This window comes from Amblyomma mixtum, chromosome 6 (assembly GCF_055824585.1).
Source record: "Amblyomma mixtum isolate Tamu chromosome 6, ASM5582458v1, whole genome shotgun sequence".
NCBI lineage: Eukaryota > Metazoa > Arthropoda > Arachnida > Ixodida > Ixodidae > Amblyomma > Amblyomma mixtum.
Window position 1 is genome coordinate 32,142,805 of NC_143017.1, and position 22,061 is coordinate 32,164,865.

At 49.8% G+C, this 22,061-nt stretch overlaps 1 protein-coding gene across 4 annotated transcripts in view; it reads right to left on the minus strand.

Annotated features, from left to right (window-relative positions):
• The window catches only part of mor (SWI/SNF- related protein mor), a 48,985-nt gene that overhangs the window by 12,252 nt on the left and 14,672 nt on the right, over positions 1–22,061 (minus strand). For 2 of the 4 annotated variants that reach the window (XM_089547728.1, XM_089547726.1), the window contains exons 10-22: positions 21,776–21,870; positions 21,562–21,686; positions 19,645–19,736; positions 17,086–17,228; positions 15,867–15,938; positions 15,413–15,526; positions 14,533–15,065; positions 13,659–13,781; positions 13,216–13,416; positions 12,332–12,426; positions 11,265–11,522; positions 6,449–6,583; positions 5,127–5,658 (exon numbers count right to left, since the gene is read on the minus strand). In XM_089547728.1, the coding sequence (XP_089403854.1) occupies positions 5,127–5,658; positions 6,449–6,583; positions 11,265–11,522; positions 12,332–12,426; positions 13,216–13,416; positions 13,659–13,781; positions 14,533–15,065; positions 15,413–15,526; positions 15,867–15,938; positions 17,086–17,228; positions 19,645–19,736; positions 21,562–21,686; positions 21,776–21,870 (2,518 nt within the window). Of the gene's footprint in view, positions 1–1,022; positions 1,583–5,126; positions 5,659–6,448; positions 6,584–11,264; positions 11,523–12,331; positions 12,427–13,215; positions 13,417–13,658; positions 13,782–14,532; positions 15,066–15,412; positions 15,527–15,866; positions 15,939–17,085; positions 17,229–19,644; positions 19,737–21,561; positions 21,687–21,775; positions 21,871–22,061 lie in introns of those variants that run through there. The other 2 variants (XM_089547729.1, XM_089547727.1) reach the window with 2 other exon arrangements.

A 22,061-nucleotide genomic window follows, 5' to 3' on the forward strand; every position in this document is an offset into this window, starting at 1 on the left:
TTCGAGACTATGAGGCAAACATTAACACTGTCAGACTCTGGCAATCGTTCCCAAATGCAATCCAGGCTTACCTGCAAATGTCGCTTGCGACTATGAATGCCACGATGATTTGTAAAAACTCACTTGTGCCTTAATCTAAGCTCAAAGCAGAACGCGTTTCTAACCTTCTACAGCCAGAAGCTTGCAAAACTTCCACGTAGCACTGAATTGCAGTTCCAGTGCGCATTCTTCCTTCATTTCTTTTTTTATTTTTTTTTTGGTGCACATAAGCAGAGAAGGCGAAAGAAGCCATGCACTGGCAACAGGGCATGCAGGTATCGCAAAAAAAGAGGCAAGAGAATCGAAATGGTGTCCACGTCTTACTGCCACCTCAAACCTTGCATGTCAGCAGTGCAAGAAAAGGGAAGGGAAAGGGAGAAAAACAGCTGCAATTAGAGGAGGAGAGTGCCAGGTTTACACACTCTACAAGAACATCTCTCCACAGGTCTGAGAAACATTTTCTACTGACTTGCATAGCAACGATCGCTCTGCCCGTCAATAAAACCACAGCTGTAGTTTGTATTCGCCAATGACACTGCTAAACAGCCTGAATACTTACGAACTCAACTATACTGTGTTCACAATGCGTGTTAAAGGTGTCTTAAACCCAGTTTTCTATAATCGGGTACAAGCCAAAAAAAAATGGCGGCTTTTCTCATCAAAGGACCCCTTTCCTGCCAATGGTATTAGTAGATTCTCATGAGCCTACTAGGAGACAGTCCCCCTCCCCGCATTGTTAGGGATAGTACCCTCCTTGCATTGTCACTCAACTCTGTATTGTCACACAACTCTGTATTGTCACACAACTCTGTATTGTCACGCTACTCAGGCTAGTGGGTTCACGAGCATCGGCCGACGTCACTGGCTGGAAGAGGGTCCTATGAAGGGGAAAAGCTGCTTTTTTTCTTGACTTGTATCAGACTACAGGCAACCGGCCATGACAAGTTTGTGACTATATTACTTAAAAGTGACACAGAGAATAATGTAGAAACAAACAGACCAATTCTTTATTTCTCAACTCACGAGTGGCACCTTTTATAAGCTCAAAAACAAAGGACTTGACTAGAAGACTCTGCACCGCACTTCAGTAACAGAGAATTACAGTGTTGAAACGTAACCTGACACAAGAACACCACTGAAACAGACAAGACGCTGATGCTTTATGAAAACATTACTCTATAATTCACACAGACATATATATATTAGTACACGCAAACAGCTATCCAAAGCTCTGAAATGAAATACTATGTGCGGAATGTCTCCTCCGGCAAAAAGAATGGTACACACACTGCTACTCATGACTGCCGATCACGATGAACACAAAACCCCTCTTCGGGCCGGCAATCACATCGGCCACAGCGTGCAATGTTCTGCGTGTGCGTGCGCCTTCGCTCGGAGGCACTTAGAGCTTATGGCCACTCTCGGTTGTGCGGACACACTTCGGGAAGCCGGCTGTTTTGATATGTCCCCTCTGTTTGTTGGTCAGAGTGCGTTTAGTATGGATGTCCCATGAGAATGGAGGAATGGTGTTGCCGATAGGTGCCTGCCAGAAGAGATAAACACAAGCGCCAAAGCTCAGTACAGCCGTGGTTAGGGCCAGTGCGTGCCAAGTCAAGAGTCAGCGCTGTTCGTCACCCCACCAACAGTCTTCGGCAAATCAGTGCGCTCGCCAACGTGAGAGGAATGCTCGGAAGGAACACAGACAGCGGTGTGCCAACTTAAGGGGGGACACTGGTCTTGAAAAAAAAAATTTTATTAATGAAGTCACAGTTACAAAATTTTCAGGGAATATGTATTTTTGTGTGCTGATTCTAAATATGCCATTTAATTTCATGTAAAACAATTCCTTGAGCACTTGTGCAATCTTTATGCAAGTCTTTTGGAGAGAGCATATAAGAAAATTTGCTGCAGTAAACTCGCTGAAATGCATGCCATTGGACTCTCTTGACACCAAGGAATGCAATAGGGGTAAAATTATCCTGGCTATCATAGAACTTGAGTTATAGGGTACTAAAGCTGCCACTTCACAAGCATGAATACACACTTTTTTTCTCATTTCTGAAGCGACAACTTCAAAACCCTATAACTCACGTTCTATGATAGCCAAGATGATAATTTTACCCTTATTGCATTCCTTGGTGTCGAGAGAGCCCAATGGCATGCATTTCAGCGAGTTTCCTGCAGCAAATTTTCTGCAAAACTTTTCCCAAAATACTTGCATAAAAATTACACAAGTGGTCAAGGAATTGTTTTACATGAAATTAAATGACATATCCAGAATCAGCACACAAAACTACATGTGGCCTGGAAATTTCATAACTGTGACTTCTTTAATAAAAATTTTTTTTCAAAGACCAGTGTCCCCCCTTAAGGAGGGCTGATGACACCGTGAAGATGCCGCCAAAGTCGTAGTTCTGCCACCTCTTTTCACCACCCATAACTCTTCATTGCCCACGCCAACAGGTCTATTGCCTCTGGGGCAGTGCCTTGGCGTCCAACTTTTGTGATTGAGCACGCCACATTTTAAAGGTTGCAGCAAAGCAAGCCCGCAGTAGAAGTGCACAAGTGATGGTCTTGCTTGTTCCCACCTCAGAGCTTCGCCTCAGTGGCTGTGCCATTCTACAGCTGAGCTGGGCTGAGAATCATTTCTATGCCTTTAATCGAGGCGACACGTTAAGAACGCCCACATTGCGAGATTTTGCTTTGCACTGGCGAATCTGAAGTGGCTGAAGATAATTTCGAGCTCAGTTTACAGCCCAGTGTGTCATGATTATATATGTAGCCCCTGCAAAAGAAGTTCAACAACACATAGATGCAGAAGCAAAAAAAAATAGAGAGAAAAGATGGTCCGTCTATCTGGCTGATTAAGCACATCTAGCACAGAAGAAACTATGAACACTTTCCCATCATGAAAGAAAGCAAGGGAGTGGCCACGATGCCTACCCACAAAATCCAATCAGGTGGAGAATCGCACCTCCAGCCAAGTTGGCGCACCCCTGTCCTCGGTGTGCGTTACGACAACACACGCACAGCAATTCTCTCACGTTGGCAACGCTCGGAACCCTCAACTGCACAGCATGCGCGGAGATATACGCGCACGAGCAGCAGAGAGAGAGTGTGTGACAGAACTGTAGGCAGGAGTGCAGAACAGCCAATCAACGCACATTCAATATGCCAGAGAGTGGTTAGCAGTGCACAGCATGCAAGCTCGCCAAGCCACCTCCATTAGTACGGAGCAGAGCTGCTGGCCAGAGGTGGATGGGCACTAGAAATTGCAAACACGAATCGAACGTCCGGGCACTCAGGTCAGCGGTCACCACTGGAAGAAATGAATATTTCCACAACCGCTACTGCTCACACACAGCTTCAAATATGCAAAAAAATATCTCCAGGCAATAAGCAGTGCGCAGCTGCTTTCTTCACTCTTTCTCATTTCCCCTGTTCGCTTTTTTCTGACTCTGTAAGCCTCCAGAGATGCCCGACCACGAAGTACTCGAAGCCACATTTTTCTTAAAACAGCAAAACCTCAATGATGGGAATCTCACAGGGGTCACAAAAAACACTTCCTATCATCCAAAATGCGTATCATTCTAGACGAACAAAACCTGAATGCAGAAGCACGTGAAGTGCATTCAAGCCAATTTGGCTAATGGGATGGGCTAATGGGATTTTGTTTAATGGGGTTTAACGTCCCAAAGTGACAGCACAGTACATTCAGATTTTGTTCATTTTGAATTAAACGAATTTTGGATGGTATGAACATTTCGCAGATGGGATTTATTTACAGCCACACCATCACTCTCACTCACGGTGGTGCCCAATGCACGAGCAACAATTGCAGCATTGCCGAAGTGCGGGCAGCAGAGTGCGGATGCAGCTCGCACGTTCGTATTATTCGTAGTGCCGCACGCGAGCGTTCAGAACGTCCGAAATTCGGCACTGTGTGTACACAACACACTCTGGCCAGGGGATCTTAAAAATTTGAATCACCCCGAGATTCTCAGCAACCGTGATCATATCACTCAGCTTTTAACACCTGTATTCGAGCCCTGTTTGAAAGTTCTAATGCACACGCACCTCTGCCAGTCTTCTACCTTTAAGCAGCACGATGTGCACAAAGCAGGCCAGACAGCGCACGTCTGCTCACCCAGCTTTTACCACAGCACAGAAAACAAAATCCATTCCACAGCATTCAGCATTACAAGCAGGCCAGTGCTCTGTCTCTTATTTCCAAACTATCTTTTTTTTTTTTAGCAAAAAGCCTGCAAGCAGTTGCTGACCGACCGGACCACATCAGATGCCCACATTATTAACTCTGCCATGCTGGGACAAACTCACAACTGCCACAAAGCCAACCTTTCTCAAAACAATGGCATCATAAGCTGAAGCTATTGTGAATCATTCAATTAGAGTTGCCGGGAATCTTGCTGAACGAAAAGACTGACTAAGCAAGCCTCGTTCATGATGTGCACACATACATGCATCACTGACAAACTAAACAGTCACACTCAAACGCTACATCTGGCAACAATGATAGTGCAAATAAAGAAGTTGCTTGATAAGCCACGCACCTAAGCAGCTGAAGTTGCCTGCGCAATTTTTTTTTTCTTAACTGTTCACAGCAAACACCTACAATCCTTTTTCACTCGGGTAACACTAGAGCGTACAGCCTGCTTTTGTCGGCACTGCAACAGCTGCTGCTTTCGTGAGCCTGAGAAGCTAGTGCATTGTTTGTAACACAGCTACAATAAGCGCCAGGCTGCCTAACTTTTCCACACAGAGTTCAGTTACGGTTTTCCACGAGCCAGGTCACACAGAAAACCTCGAGGCAGTTCCTGCCAAGTTAAGTTCCACGCAGTGAGCAGAGCTGCGTACAGGGAGACGGGCTGATTGCATGAGATGAAGCAAACACACAGTAGTTTTCCACCGTGCTGCAAGGATTGCACAATGAATACCACATAAGATCCAGGCAGCACGCTGCCCACCTTGCAATAACATACATATACAAGAGAGAGACACTTTACGCAAGGGTTTGCTGCATAGAAGGCAGCAGTGGCTTCAAGGCAGCATCATGGGGTGTGTCTCACCTGAGGGGTGCTGGCCAAGGGAGGCCGGGGGAGGAGGTGCTGCGGCCGGGTGCATACCGGGGCTCCGCACACCGCCTGGTCCCCCCGGCTGGGGGCTGCTCCCATGGGGCACTCTGAACGACGGGTCGCTGGCTGAGGGGTAGGGAGGAGCACCATAGCCACCGGCCCCGCCTCCAGTGGGCGGGTACGACCGTGCCCCGCCCATTGGGGGCGGGGCCGACCCATAACCCGGGTAGTAGGGGCTGCGCTGCTGCGGTGGTGGCTGCTGCTGTGGGTGGGAAGGCAGGGGAGGACCACCACCTCGCGGTGGGTGCTGACCTGGGTCTCCGTCGGCCACGGGGCCACCTCCTCCTCCCACGGGGGGCGGGGCCGAGGGAGTGCCCGGGGGCGGGGCAGTGGGCGGGGCCGCCGTGCCCTGCTGGGCCATCATCATGGCATGCGCCTGCTGGCGTGCCCGGAACTCGGCCGCTCGCAGCTGCTCCAGGTGGAACTGCTGCCGTTCTTGGATGAGCTGTTGCCGCTGGTACTCCAGCTGCAACGGGTGACCAGTGGCAACTTTGCTAACAGTTGTAGTACTTCCTGCCTCTTATCATAGTCTGATGCAATGCAAGCCCTGCTACTGCTGAGCTCGGGCAAAAAGCAAGGAGTGAACAGACAGCATGGCATCATTTTGGCCCATGAAGAAAGGCAGTAAAAAAAAAATGGTTTATGGTTTTACAGAATTTAACGTCCTAAAGTAACTCAGACTACGAGGGATGCCGTAGAAGAGGGCTCCGGATAATTTCATCCACCTGCCCCTGTTCACTGCTCGTGGTGGCGTACCACACAAACGGCGATCACGACATTTGAGGTAGGAGGGCCCCTCTCAGTGTAACAACAGATGGGCTGGCCACGTGTCGCTTACTCAATGCTCGCAATGCTACTGTTACTATGTTACTGGCAATCACGGTGTTTACTCGGTGCTTGTGAGTGTGGTCACAGCCATGGCTCCCATGTTCGTACATAATCCGTAATGGCATAGGAGAGTGTTCGCACCATCCGAAATTATGTCCACTGTACACAATGCACTTAGAGCAGCAATTTTTACCAATTCATATCATATCGAAATCTGCGTCAGCCATGATCACATCACCAAGATTCTACTGTGCTACCTTTCATGCTTCCCCCCCCCCCCCCCCTTTTCGTCCCACATACAACTAGAAAACTTGCATGCAAGTACAGCAATAAGTAGCAGCTTCACTTTCCACACTGGCATGTCGTTTCTTAGTCGCTCTGCCTGCAGTGCAAATTTTCTGCACGGAGGCAGTCAGCAGTGCACCCACCGTCTCCCTTTCGCGGTCCATGATGGCTTCGAGCTCCTCGAAGTGCCGCAGCTTGATCTCCAGCTTCTTCATCTGCGTCTCCACCAGGAGAGCCACGAGGGACTTGATCTTGCGCTCTTCAACACCCGCCAGGTGCTGGGGAGAGAGCGGGCACAAACGTCGGAAGACTGACGCAACTACTTGCACGTAAAGCAACGAGAGATGGTCCCACGAGCAAGACCACGTGCAACAACACCCACAGGTGATGATCACTGTTCTAATTTATGTGGCGTACACTTTGCTACCTGCACCATGCCCAAAAAAAAAGGGGGCACATGTTCTTTATCCTCACCACCACCATACAGGTTTATGCTTCAACCTAATTAGAATTTCCAGTTACTTCACTATAGTAGGATTGGCAGCTGAACTAGTTGGTAAATGTTCATCTTGAATGGAACAGTGCACAAACGTGCGAAAGACAGAACAGGAACAAGGAACACAAACACGAGCACTGACTACAGTCGAACCCGGATAGAATAATCCCTCGTTATAACGAAATCGCTTTACTCGAAATATCGCTTTATTCGAAATTTCTTTCGGTCCCGACCCAAACGCATGCATTTTAAGCCGCATTACTCGAAGTGCACGAAGAGCTTGACCCGCTTAGAGCGAAGTGGCAAGCGTAGGCATCGCCGCCGTGGCGGCGACCCTTTGCGCATGCAGTGCGAAATTATTACCGCCGACGAATTAAACTCATGCAGGCATAGAACAGGCCACAAAAGTACCAAACCCACGATCGATGACCTGCCTAGTAACCGGCACCAAGAGAGCGTCGAGTGTCCCCTGCTCAGCGGGGCCAAGTTTCATGGTGCAGCGCGACCGAACCGTTAATCTCGGTCGGAAGCGCATTCCTGGTGTTCCCCATGACAGAATCCACACGAAAAAAAATGGCAGTGGCTTAGCTCCGGTTAAGCCTGGATATACAAGCGAAAAGCTGCATTTATGCTTTGTTTGACGTCATGGCTGTCGCAGTTCGCGCACAAGGCACTGGGAGCACCACGGTAGCGGTGTAGATTTTGAGCCAACTCCCTCGCTACCACTTCCGGGTCTTCTTTTCGAATTCCTTCCACGGCGAATGTCTGCGTCTCTTCTGCGGCCGCCGCCGCCGCTCACACGTGCGTTCTCGCAACGCCTTGCGAAAGAACCTTCTCTTGGGACCGCGGCGAGACCGCGCAGCAGCGGCAAGGGGTAAACCGGTGGCGAGGAGGAGAAGTGGCGATGGAGCGCGCGCCGCGCCGCGCGGCCTCTTTTATGTCCGCCGCCGCCGCTCGGGCGTTATCACAACGCCTTGCGATAACGCGATAAGAACCGCTAGCAACGGCGAAGGGTAAACCGGTGGCGAGGAGGAGAACGGCGCGCCGCGGCGGCGCCCACGCGAAGCGCGGTGTTGACGAGCCTAGTGAAGCTTTTCGCTTCAATAAAGTTTTCCTCGCGCTTTGCGATGCCAGAAAACCGCGGTGTCTTGAATGCGGAAATGTGGCCGGTCATGCTCGATTCGCGCCATTCGACTAGACAAACGGTCTAAATGCGCGTTCACTGAATTTTGTTGTTACGGCGGGAACACATGTGCGAAAAGCGAGGGCGATTCAACGCGGTGCGAGGTTGCGAATGGCGCCGCGTTGAATCGCGCGGTTGCGAACGGCGCCACAGCGTCCGATCGCAGCGCGCCGCTTGCGTCCAACCTGCTAGACGTCAACGACGGGCCGCCCGCGGCAAACGCGATGACGGGAAGCGGGAGCCAACGAGAGCGCGGAGAGCGGCAGCATCATGATGACGTAGGGCGTGCTCCTTTGAGCCGGGGCCAGTCTCGACGCGCTCGCTCGCTCGTGCGCGTCGAGACCGGCCGTGGCCTGCCGGCCTGTTGATCAGCCTGGATCCCGTCTGGATCACAAAAATGAGCTAAAGCTTGTTCTTGATATTTATTTATTTTTTATTTATTCAATAAACCCCTAAAGGCCCTCAATCGAGGGTATTACATAGGGGGGAGCGAAGACACACAACACAAAATAATATTGAGCAAACGCCAATGTGCTATACATAAGAACAGAAAGCACATGTAGAAAACAAAAGAAATAAACAAAAACCTGTAGTATACATTCTAATTCACACACACAAAAAAAACAGATAGTGTTTTAGAGGCATAACAAACGCAGGAACAAAACAAAATAACAAAAAAAAGCTGAATGCAGCATGTGGTACAATCAAATAGTGAAGCTAAACAGACATTTGGGTAAGAAGGTCCTGAAACTTATTAAGATCCCGTTCAGAAGCGATGTGTGATGGAAGATTATTCCAGTCAACTATAGTGCGTGGTATGAAAGAGTTAGCAAACGAAGAAGTGTGGCATGATATGCGTTTAACTTTCAGCAGGTGGTCGCGACGTGGAAAAAAAGATTCAGGTGATTGAAAAAAATCGTCATGGAGCAGAACATGATGGTAAAGTTTATGGAAAAGGGTCAAGCGTGATAGTTTGCTAATAGATAATAAACTCTGGTATAAGCAATTTGAAAACTGTATCATCTTTGAGGATCGCTGACCAAAACTGTTGCTGGTAGAACAAATGTGCTACGAGAAAATTTTGTAGCGAAAGCTACATTGGCCACGAACTTGCGATTTCGCTGTGGCAGTGCTCCGAGGAGGCACAGAGACCGACCTTGAGCCGTTGCCTAGCAACCGCTGCAGCTGGCGGACGCCGCTCGGCGTCCGCCAGCTGCAGCGGTTGCTAGGCAACGGCTCAAGGTCATCCGCCACCTTCCTCGCAGTTGTGGCGCAATTAAATCTCGACTGTTCTAGCTTTTTTGAGCGGTCGCTTATATCGAATTATCGCTTATAACGAATTTTTTCGCCGTCCCGCTGACTTCGTTATAACGAGGGATTACTGTATATCGAATTCGAAGGGGATCGGAAAATAGTTCGATATAGCGGAAATTCGATATACAGATATAGGCTAAAACTGCACTCCCGATCATAACAAATTGTGGCTTACCGTTTGGAACAGCCGCGAATCACATAGTATGGGCACGCAATGTGAAAGCGCTTCATTTCGCGGAAAAAAAATCACTAATTTTTGGCTGCTTTTTCCTCTGGGAAACGAAGTTCAAAACACTGGTCTCGATCTTCTTGAGACTGTCCAGGTCCGAGAGCCCAGTGCCTTCCATTTCCGAGCAACAGCGCCGATTCAGGCTGAACGCTGACGCCAGTTCAGTGGCTGAGCACGGACGCGTTTCTTCGACAACGCAGTTGCCCTCGTCGTCGCTGGAATCGGCGTCATGAACGCCAGCTATTACTTCGCTGTCAGCGTTATTAAAGTCCTCAACAGTCACTTCAGACGGAACGGCGCCAGGAAAATTGGGCAAGTCGCGAAACTCATCGTCCAAGCACTCATCGTCATCTAAATCTTCCGGACATTCATCTCTGGCCACTTCAAGGCCTGCCTTGCCAAAACAGTTGGCTACTGTGGCCTGCTTCGCGCCGCGCATTGAAACACAGGCACACACGAGAAAAACACACGAGGCGCAGATGGAGCGGTCCGAGCAAAGCCTATGCGAGCGCCAGTCAACGCGGCTGCGAAGGAGCGACAGAGGGAAAAGAAAGAGGAGGGAGAAAGATCAACGCTCTGGGCTTCGGTTTTTTTTTTTTTTTTTTTCTGAGCTCTCTCTTCTCCCCAGACCCACGGGCGACCGTTTTCTCTCTCTTCTTTTCCACAGGAGGCTCGGAAACGTCGCCGCGCGTCTCCATGCCGCGCACTCTTCGCTGAGCTCCAATGTCCTTGACCAAGCACACGCTGGCAGTACGGGAGGAGCGGGAAAGCTCGCGCCGGTGGGGCGCAAAAACGGGGGAAAAAACAAAGGCCCTGCGGCTGCTGACTGACTGGGGAAATGTTCTCCGCTGAGGCGGCTGACGACCGGACAGAAATGTCTTTGGGGAAAGCACACCTTCCAGGGGCGCGGCGCGGCGTTTGATATATCCAATGTCCGGCGAAAATGGAATTCGATATACAACGCAACTGTCCTGTACTTTTACATAGTATTTTCAAGGGGGTAATCTGTGTGTTCGATATAGCCAATAATTCGAAATATGCGGGTTCGATATATCCGGGTTTGACTGTAGTAGTTCCTTTCCTTCCGTCCGTTTGCACCGTTCCACCCAACATGAGTAGCTCACTCCCCTATCCAATGGTTGATGATAGGCAAGACAAGACCATTAGACAGTGAAGCTCTTGGGCACCACAGACCGGCCAACTGACAAAACGTAACAGATAAACATAGCACGTAAACATAACAGATGAAACATAACAGCCTCAAAGGCATGGTTAAGCAGCCTGGCTGACTAGCCTTGCCTCCAACCACAATATTTGGGGGCTTCATAAACAGCCTTGCAAAGCTAGGCTTCGTCAGGCGCTTCCTCTCACGGCTACCCCTCTACTGATGCATGTGCCTAGTGAATATGCAGTCCTGCCATTATGCAAATAACAGGACTGTTAGCAGCCGCACAACCCGAAGCAGCACAGCCTGAACCGGCAGCTGGTATCAAACGCAGCGTCTTCATTTCCTGCCACAAAGCGTGCTTCAAAACGCGCAGTGGTGTCAAGGCCTGCTACTAATGTGTCGAAAATAAACATGCCGTGCCTACCCCTTGAAACACACACCCCATTACTCTAGTGCACATCGTGCCCCTTTCAGGCCTTTTGCTGCACTTAACCAGCGGATGCAAGATACTGAAAACAAACTGCACTCGACTTGACTGAGGAGGGGGGGCTCTGCTGTGCGCGTCATACCTTTGCCTTGACGGCTGCCGCGCCAAGAGCAGCCGCAGCTGCCGTGGAGAGCTGTGCATCCTTGACGAGCCGGTCGCGGTCCGTCTCGGGTGGCTTGGGCTCCTCTGCAGACTCCTGGTCGGCCGCTCCCCCGGGGCTCTCCTTGGGCTCCTCGGCCAACTTGGCCACCTTCATCTTGTCGTCCGCCTCGGTGGCTGCGGGCGCAGCTGCACCGCCGGCACTGGCGGGGGCGCCATCAGCCGAAGCAGACGAGTTCTCCTGCAAAAGCGTGAGCGCCGACAGTGAAGGCAACAATCCTACCGTTCTTCATCGCTCCCTAACAGCTACTGAATCAGTCACCCCGATCTCTGTTTGTTCGTGTAGTGGCCATGCGTTCAAATTTCCGCTTGTATGTGCAATAACCACCTGCGTGCTGATTTTGGACTGACTAGCGCATGGATGGAACATGAAGACCTGACCTGACCTTGACCTGACCTGACCTAACCGGACCTGACCTAACCTGACCTTGACCTGACCTAACCTAACTTAACCAAACCGGACCTGACCTAACCTAACCTAACCTGACCTGACCTGACCTAACCTAACCTGACCTAACCTACGGTGATAGCCCAGTGGTTTAATGCACCGGACAGTGAAACTGATCTGTTCGTGCCGCTTCGGGTTCTCTGATTTCGCTCACTATGTTTCTCTTATTTCAGTTTCAAACTCCAACCGAGTGTGAAACTGCCTTTTGGGCCGACGAGCTCTTTATGCTACTGCATAACAGTTCCGGCAACCTATATGCGACAGCCTACAAGGCAAATGAGCTACCCTGTATGGCCTACTTCTGTCCTTTGCAATACAGTTCACTTGCAACAACTAAGTGCAGTGGGTGAAGAAAGCTAAAACCCAATCCTTGCCAACTTAATCAAGAAAAGAGTTACATACGCTTGATGCCGACTGGTTAATGTACAAGTTTAGAACAGTGATCACACAGGGAGGCAGGTCCTAAATGTTGAAAAAGCACAGCAGATTATCCGACAAAAAACTAATGCAGGGGACAGGCAGAGAGGCCCCCCGAGCCTTGCCTCAGAGCTGCTTGGCTTTTCCAGCTTCAGTTCGGCCGACAGCGACGGCTCCGTGCCTTCCTTGCCTTCTTCAGCCTTCTCAGACTCCTCTCCAGCTGAAAGGGAGGGCGCAGTGAGACAATGGAAGCTGGGAAAATGACAAACAAATAAAAGAAAGCAAAACACTGCACAGTGTAGACGCCATCTTCACGGAACACAGAGAGTCATCTACCACCCACACAGTCTCAAGGCTAAGCATGTGCACACACAACTCTGAGCACTAGGACCAATTAAAACAGCACATCCGACCTACTCAATGTACAACTGTCTTTCTCATGACGCCCATTTCAAAAGGGACATGGAGGATAGACTGAAGCTGGCATAGACTGGCAGTTTAAAACTTCCCAATGAGAGAGAAGTCGCTTTCACAAAAAAAAATGGAGCTTTGCACACTAGAACAGAGCAGAAAACAAAGAACAGGCGTCACTGCCAACAGTCGTTATGCAGCAGTGATGTCAGGTGAGATATTCCTTTACACAGAGCCTCGTTAACATGCTCCAGAGTACAGCAAAACCTCGTTGACATGATCCCAGTTCCCATGATTTCCCATGCGCTTCAAATCGCCGGCAATCACCACAGAGTTGCACTGCATTTATCGCAGTTGATACTTTCCCAAGTAACATGACTTTCTAGCTACTACGTCCAAAATTTCGACAAATCCTAGTCGTATAATACTTTTAGCGACCAATCGCAGGTGTGGAAGCATGCGAGTGGGTCGAGCCTGGAGGCACGCGACATGGAAAAACTGAAATGTAGCGGCAGACACCCGCTACAGTGGCTTCTCTGCCGTAAACTGGTGCAAAGCACAAAAGGAAGAACAGAATGCAAAAAAGTTGTTCCAGCACCAGTTGCCTTGGCAGTGTCGAGTGGAGCCTGTCGCTCACCGTTGCCCTCCTGGGGCTCCTTGTCGCCCGTGCCCGCAATGCCCGTCATGCCCAGGCCCGCCTTGGGGTTGACGTTGCCCTCAGCCGCCGCCGTCTCCACATTCTTGATGTGCGCATCGAGCAGGGCCGATGGGACCTCGTCCTTGATCTTGGCAAACTCCTCTGCAGTTCGAGACGAGGCAGCGCCAAGCTGATGTGCACTCCCACCAATAACTTCTGCCGTGCATAGTCTTATCACACAGATCCACTGCGCATGCTGAAGTATCGTCCCCAGAGGTGAATGCGTAGTGTTCACGTTAACACACTGACTAAGACCAATGAAGCCAAGAGCACTCGAATCAAGCCTGTGATGTTAAAATTAGCCGCAATATGCTTGGTGATGACAACAGAGTAAATGAGCATACCCATAGCTGCCTTGGCCGCCGACGAAGCCACCCGGGGGTCGACCACTGAAGCCAGGAAGGCTACAGTGGACATGATGGGGTTGCCTGCCTTGGAGAACGGAATGGGTTGGAAAGCCAGGGGGCCTGAAACACAATGCATCCAGTCAGGGCTTTTACTACCTAGAAAGCTGAGAAGGAAGTGCACATGCAATGAATGAGGTGAACAACCGGCAACTAAGAAGGCAAAATGCCTCTAGAGTGCCTTTTTAAGGGCTGTGGCAAGCCAGAGCAGAGAGAAACAATGTGTAATTAGAGTGCTCAACAATGGTAGTACTGGGCTGCCTAAGGTACACAGCCAAGAATATTCCAGGCTCTGGTTAAATCATCTGGTTAAGACATCTGGTTAAATCACTGAACTGTCTATCACAAAAGCACCAGAACGTACCAATGCATGCCCCATCAACACCCTCATCAGGGTCTCCACATCCCAACAGACCAAACTTCTGGTTTGCATGGACATGTGAGCAAACATCGGACGAAAGAATTGAGTGGCAGTTCTATATATGTCTTTGTTTTGTGCACTAAAATGAGGATGTGTGCACACTGTGGTCCCTTCTGTTGCGCATTCACCCCACCCCGCAGGCCTCACCCCTCAGGAAACACCCAGCTGAAAGGCAGCAAATGTTCTACGCCACCAGACGCTGCCACAGTTTGCACCTTCATTGGCGTGTCTCACATAGCAGCCATACCACTGCACACCCCAGCTACAAGCACTGCACTTTCTCACTGCGCAGTTCTGGAGCACGTTTCCATGTGCACTTTGCATTGGGCTTTGAAGCAGTTTGGACGAGAGCGACAAGACAGTGTGTGAGAGAGTGACAGAGAGAGTACGCACCGAGGGCGCCCCCTCCGGCGGCCGGGTCGTCCAGGTAGGGGTCCTCGATGGGCAGCCGCAGGAAGTGCAGGATGCACTCGTCCTGAGTGCGGCTCCCGACGTGCTCGCACACCTTGTTCCAGTCCTCCCGGTACATCTCCAGGGCCTCGAGGAGGAGCAGGGTCTCCTGCTCGGTCCACTCGCGTGACACGGTGGCGGCCGCCTTGTGGCGCAGGTAGGCCTGCTTCTTGGCGTACTGGTCCATCTTGAGGCCCAGGGCGTCGCCCCCAATGGTGGGGACCCCCCCCACACCCCGGATGCCCCCCCCTTCCTCCTTGCCGCCACCCCCCTCCTCCTTGGCCTTATCCAGGTTCAGCATCTGCTGCGCTGCTGAAGGCTGCTGAGTCCGGGGAGGGTTGAGCGGCTGCAAGCCCGAGGGGGTGTCGGCCAGCACGTGGAAGTGGGACGTGGACGGCGGACCCATGGGGCTCGGGCGGCTCTCGGCATCCACCTGGTAGTTCACCAGCCCCCACTGCTCCAGGAACGCATGTACCCTGCCCAGAGACCCAGAACCATGAGACACTTGTAGGTGGAAGCTCGCCAATCCGCACACTTTAGCTTACGTTTCCGTTTATGTTCCGTTTCTGTCCGTTTATGTTCCATTTCTGTCCGTTTGTTCCATTTCAGTCCGTTTATGTTCTGTTTCTGTCTGTTTATGTTCTGTTTCTGTCCGTTAATGTTCAGTTTCTGTCAGTTTATGATCAGTTTCTGTCAGTTTATGATCTGCTTCTGTCCGTTCATGTTCCGTTTCTGTCCGTTTGTGTTACGTTTCTGTCCGTTTTTCCTTTCATGCGATACCCTCTAACTGGAGGCCCTTCAGGTAACCAGACGAACCACTTGCCTCATGATGGCGCACACATCTCCCGCCAGGTTCCTCCGGCACGCGGTCACCGTCAGGTACTCCGTAGGATTGAGCCGATACGTGTCGATCATGAAGTTTCTGTACGCAATGTATCTGCAAGAGAGAATCAAACAATGCACGCACAAACTGCGTAAGAAAGATAATAATAAATAAACGCTGAACATTCATCCAGTTTGGGCAGGGGCTAGGACACCTTCTAAGCCTCAGGGTTTGTCGTCCTGGAACTAAGATGGGGATCTCTTGCTTCCCCAGTAAACACACTGCATCTCTTGCTTCGCAATGTTCCAATATTTCAATAAACAATGAGTTGCAGCAAGTCTGCACAAGTAAAACTAAACTAGCAACGTATCATTAGCATGGAGGAAATTGCAAGCGAACAGAAGGAGGTATAACTTGAAAACGCGCACTAATCCCAAGCAGCAGAGAAACGTACACTTCAGGTGTCTTGGACTTGTTCTTGGCATTGAAGAACTCTGGCAGGGCCCTCCTCTCGATGGCATGAATACTGAAAGAGGAAAAGAAAAGAAGGATTTCAGAAAAGCATTTCATAAGGAGATGTTAGCTGGACTGCACCCCCCCCCCCCCCCCCCCGCCATCCCCACCACACATGCGCACATGCATTCACTCATAAACAAGCACTGCAAGCTGCCACAACAATGAAATGTGCTCAAGGCAAAACATAATAAAAAAAAACACGGACACATGAAAGACAAGGTGAAAGTGAACATCGCTACTTCATATGGCAGCATAACATGGGAGAACAAAACAGTCTGCTAGAAACTTTTCTTAAAACAGTATGAACCACGGATACTTAATTGCTCCCACAGCCAGCCCAACAATATGACGAATTCCCTCACCACTAGTACAGTCCTATGGCATGCCCATCATGATTTCCCTACACCACTGTTGCGGACAAGGACAGGGTGCCTCCAACAGAGCACACTCTGTGCACAGTGCTCAAAAGGCAGAAACACACAAAGCCCCTAAGACAGCAATGCACATTTTGCATTTCAATCACAGCCAGTTACCCGAATTGCTTGGGGCTCCATTAACATTAGTATTCTTTAAAAAAATACTCTGTCCATGGGGCCCCATGCAATCTAGGTTAACACCATTTGCTGATCATGCTCACAGCTTAGGACAATCCGCCTCTGTTGTACGGCAGTAGAAGAGCGGTCAATTCACAACACACAGACACTTGTTCCAACCTCCAACAAGGAACACACATTTTTTGGCTTCCTTCTTTGCCAAGCTACTACTCTGAACATTTCCATCAGTGTGGTTCCAATGTGCTCCCACGTGTAGACGAAGAGAAAGCACAGCTCCGCGCACGTGACAAACGTTTCCAAGTGACTGACAAGTGTCCCCATTGTGGTGCTGCGCCCGACTAGTGTGATGAAAAACACTTGCTGTGGACTTGCCCAGCTACACCTTCCGTGAGACGACGCTTCCTAAAGAAGGTAGGCCTGCGATAGGACGCTGCAGGCGACTATCGCAAGTGGACTCATGATAGTCGCTTTATCGTGAACTTTTGCTACTTTTTAAGCGAGGCTTGTTTGCACTCCTTCTTATAGCTTTCTTTCCCTTTTGCATTATGCCTAATGGCAAACACCTCGAATAAAAAAAAAAGAAGCACAGCTCGGGACCCTCACCTGTTGTAGTCAAACCAGGCTGCGTAGCTCGGGATGATGATGTGGTTGGCCTGCTCAGTGACATTGTCGTCGTGCGCTTCGGCCTTTTCACTCTTGCCCACACCATTGGGGCTGCCTGGACGGGAGCCCTTGTCCCGGTCACCCTGCACCCAAAGGAAGAGCATCCGCCCCTGTTCAAACAACTACGGTTTGGTTTGGTTTATTGGGGTTTCACGTCCTGAAGCAACTCAGGCTATCAGGGACGCCGTAGTGGAGGGCTCCGGAAATTTCGACCACCTGGGGTTCTTTAACATGCACTGATATCGCACAGCACGTGGGCATCTAGAATTTCGCCTTCATTGAAATTCGGCCGCCGTGGCCGGGATCCAACCCGCGTCTTTCGGGTCAGCAGCCGAGCACCATAACCACTGAGCCACCGCAGCGGGGCTCAAACAACTACAGAACAGCTAGCCCTAATTAGAAGGAAAAAAAAAAAGCCCCGTAGCTGAACAACAGGCACCCCCCCACCTACTTCTACATCCATGAAACACGTAACTTCTCTTCCATCTGCATTGTAGTTATTTCCTTTTCTTCACCTCTGCACAGTTTTATCCTCGTGTTTATCTGCCAAGCCACTTTTGAGTGTAGAGGATCCTTTGTGCATTTCACGGTACAAAGTTGTTTGTTGTCTTGCATGCTATTTCACATGAATATCTTCTTCTTCTATTATTCGTTTTATTGCACTTATGCTGTATACAGTTGCTGTGTAACCATTTCTACATATACAGTTGCCAACTAACTTTTCAGACTCGGTGAGAGCCAAAAAAAAATGGTGCGAGTCCAAGAAACTCGTGAACTTCACAAAGACCACTCTGCTGCGAAAAAAAAAAAACGTCCTCAATAATAGCAAACATCGCAGTTTCCCACATTCCATTTGCAGGTGATTAGCACCAGACTGTATCTGAGCCATAGACATGCTTTCATCACGTCCGCACTACCTCACGCCACCAATACCAGACTGTGAGATCCACTACAAACATGCCACAACGCATACTTCAAGCCACTCCAAACGCACCGTGCAAACTACAAACAGAGTTCGCTTCCCTGGACAATAGCGGTTGCGGAAACTGACAGTCGGATACTACGGGAACAAGCTGCCCCGCACGGCACACGGCGTTGCTGGTGTGTCGCTGTCCGGTTTTCAACACTATCGCATGCCCTGGCTCAAGCTAGTGACTCTAGCTAGCGCACTCTTTGTAAGCCACATCAACTGCAATAAAGAGCGAGCTATCAACTCAAGTGGCAGCAAAGAAGAATACAATGCCAAGCCTATCCAAGCCAGTCCATCTGATTGACTCAGTTTAAATCCAAGGTGGTGCCTTTCATGGCGGCAAAGAGCCAGTTGGTTAGGACAGCAATGCCAGCTTGCCTCAAAGTTAGGTTGCAAAAGCAAACTATTGGTTGAAAAACGATCTCCCCAGTACAGCTGGAAACTACTTAAATACGAAATTAAGCACTTCTGGAACCCATAGAGTCCAAAATACAGGTTGTGAATATGCACTTGTCCCTATGAGGTGCGCGGCAGGTCGCGTATAAAGTCTGTAACAGTAGTGGATCTTGAAAAATCGGTTGGCTACTGTTCACTGATGCACTTTCCCCACAACACAATGCTCACATGAGGGCATATGTTCGCAAACAGTTATGTTATGTTAAGGTATGGTATGGTACAGTAGTGTATGTCGTCCCAAAGCTGCACATGACATATTGGAGGCACTATTTCAGAGCACCGTGGATGAATTCTGACCAAGTGGGACTCTCAACGCGCACTGACAGTGGTCGAACTAGTCAGCTTTTATCGTATTAACATTTCCCCGACTGTTAAGCATGCTGCATAATTTGAAAAAATCTCGTCCCTTCGAGTCTGAATTACTGAGACAGTAATAGACGGTGCTTAGCTTTAACAGTCAGCTACAAGCTGCAGGGGCATACAACAATTGCACGCACTGTAAAGGAAACATTTGTACGCTTGTTCATTGCCTAACACGCAAGAAAAAAAGAATTTTAAATTCCACACGTGACATTAGTGCAAAAGAGCACAGTAAGGGGCCTCGCCCCGTGTGCTACGAGCAGGGCCCACTATCCGGGTCACCATTTCTCACAGCTACAGCACTGTGGAAGGATGATAAATCAACCTGCAAACTGCCTTTTCTCTCTTCAAGGATGGCAAATGGCTGATGAGGACGTAAAATGGCTAAAATAGTAGAGGGGTGTTCACATGGTTCCCATTATATAATTACAGGTGCTAGCTTAACTACAGGCACCTCAACGTGATGCTCTGCGCAGTACCGCACCAATGTTTTTATGGTCATGCTAACAGTGGACTGCCACAGACCCTTGTCACTTTTGGCAAACGCATTCAAAGGCTTCAAAGAGAGTTTTTCACAGAGATTTCTACCATAGGAATCAGCCTATGAGCAGCAGAATGGAGTCACACCAGACAAGGGTCTCGGGAGAGCCCACTGGCATGAACTGCGGACTCCCAATATGCGATGGGCCTTTGGTACAAGTGGGCAGGCCTACCTTGTCGTCCAGGTCAGCGCCATCCAGGTCGATGAGGGTGCCTCCCTTGACTGGCTGCAGCTCACTGTCCTTGCTACTCCGCTGATTCGGATCTGCCACAGTGGGGGGAGGGGGGAAGAAACGTGCTGAGCACGGCGCGGAGCTACGCAACGAGCACAAACTAGCCCAGTGGTTTTAGAAGCGTCTTCAGTGGCGCCTTTTGAATGCAGATGTGGAGCACCTAAATGTCAACCTTAGAAAGACTGCTAAAAAGGCAGATTTGGGTCAGCTGTCAAGCTAAGGTCACCCCCCCCCTCGGAACAATCCGGACTGCTCCAGACAGAAATCAGCACATTTAAGGGAGGATGAGGGGACCAAAGGCAACTTTTCTATTTTCGACTTAGAATGACGAGATTCGGCAGACTGGCCTAAAACAGCATCAAACAATCAGATATACCGTATTTACTCGCATAATAGGTGCACTTTTTTTCCAGAAAATCCGGCTCAAAGTTCGGGGTGCGCCTATTACACGGGGTAAAATTTGTGGGAATTTTTTTACTCGCAAAATTGAACATACCGCATAAACGCAATCGTGTACGGGACGCACCCCGTTTTCCCGAAGAAAATATTTTTTAAAAATCCCTGTAGGGGCCGCGCCGCAACTTTCCACGACCCACGCGGGAATAGCCTTTGAAATGCACGCGCCGAGGCCTCTGCGATCAGCTCCGGCTGCGCGCAACGGGCGCTTGATCGCGGAGGCCACACACGCGCACAGGAGCTTCCAGACGCCGCCCACAGAGGGCGCCCGAGGGCAAGCTTATCATCATCAACGTTTTCCTCCGCCACGAGCTTTCGCTATCTATATCGCCATCAGCATCACCAGCTCCACTTTTTTTGTTGTTGTCAAGCACGAAGATGTTGTCAAGTGTCGGGATCTGCGGTAGCGCATTAGTTCATCGTGGTTTGTGGCTTTGCCGCCGAGCGTTGCTGTTTTAGCTCGACGGGCAAACACCTTAACAGCTATATGGCTGGGAGTTTGCTCTCGAACACGGCAAGCGTGCGGCAGGTCAGAAATTCGACGTGGCCAAGAAGTGCGGCAGTTGCGACTGCGGCGTGCCGAAATTATCGTATGCGACTCCAATCGCCGAGGCTTTCGCGGGCCTAGGTTGGGAACGTTTCCGGCTGGAGATAAAGCTTTCCAAACAGACGTTTAAAGTGAGCATCCCTGAAAACTGCGTGCGGCTGTTCTACGCGATGTCGCTGTACGTACTGTGGGTCCGCAGCAGCTGCGACGGCAGCAGCACTAGTGAGGACTAGTAGTCAGTTCAGCAAAAACTTTGTGAAAATAAAGACTGGGGGGCGGCGAGGCGGCGGCTTGCAATCGTTAAATACGGTATTGGTCACAGTGCCAAGTTCGGGGTGCGCCTATTATGCGCGGAAATAAAAAAATCTGATTTTTCTGATGGGAACCCTCTTGCTATCAATTCATGTAAATAAGAGCAACAAGATGCAATGAGAAAGTTCATTAAAGCTGCGTAAGAAATTACCTAATCACATTCTAGACTTTGTAAGATCTAAGGCCACCAGCTCAATTATGATTACATATTTGGAACCAGAAGAGAAAAACACATCTGTGTGCAGAATTTCATGATATTCTAGCCATAGACAGAAAAGTTAGTTTTAAGACTCAAAACAAACTTTCGAGAAAACAAGGCTGAAATTTCTAAACTAGCACACACTTTCTATGTGTAGATGCTGACAAATATATTTATTTCGAGCGCTTAAAGTTTATTTTCGGGTGTCTAGGTAAAACTGAATTTCTAAGAGCCTGCAGAACGCCACCTCTGCACCCCTACGGGCTATAAACCAGGCCCTCTCTGCGATTCATGCCACAGAGAACACGTATATACACACACACAAGCACACAGACACACTCACTGCTTCGGGGAATGGAGACCTCCTGAAGACTGGGCTCGGGGGAGGGTTCCTCCATGTCTTTAGTCAGGTCGTCAGATTCGTCGTCGCGGAAGGATCGTTTCTTACCCATGGCCGGGCTGCGCCCTCTGCACAAGCAACAACGCGAGACACACGCATGAGCGAAAACTCAAAGTTAGCGAGAAGAAAGAATTTTCTAAAGTAAAGCGGGCCCCACCCCTTGCGCTTCCGCTTGTCCAGGGGAGGGGACGGAGACCTCTTTCGTTTCTTGATGCCTTTTCTGTCGCGTTTCTCGCCTTCTCCTGAGAGCAGCTGCGAGGAGAACAATAAGAAAAAAGATGACGGTAGTAACAGGTGTCCCACGACAGCACTCGGCTTTCATCGAGCATGATGCTTATGCAAATCCTCGACCTCCACTCCAGGAAGCTTCGCACCAGACCTCCTTAAAAACACACCTGCAACTAGGAGCTTGCCCAACCACAAAGAGTCACAGCAACTGAATA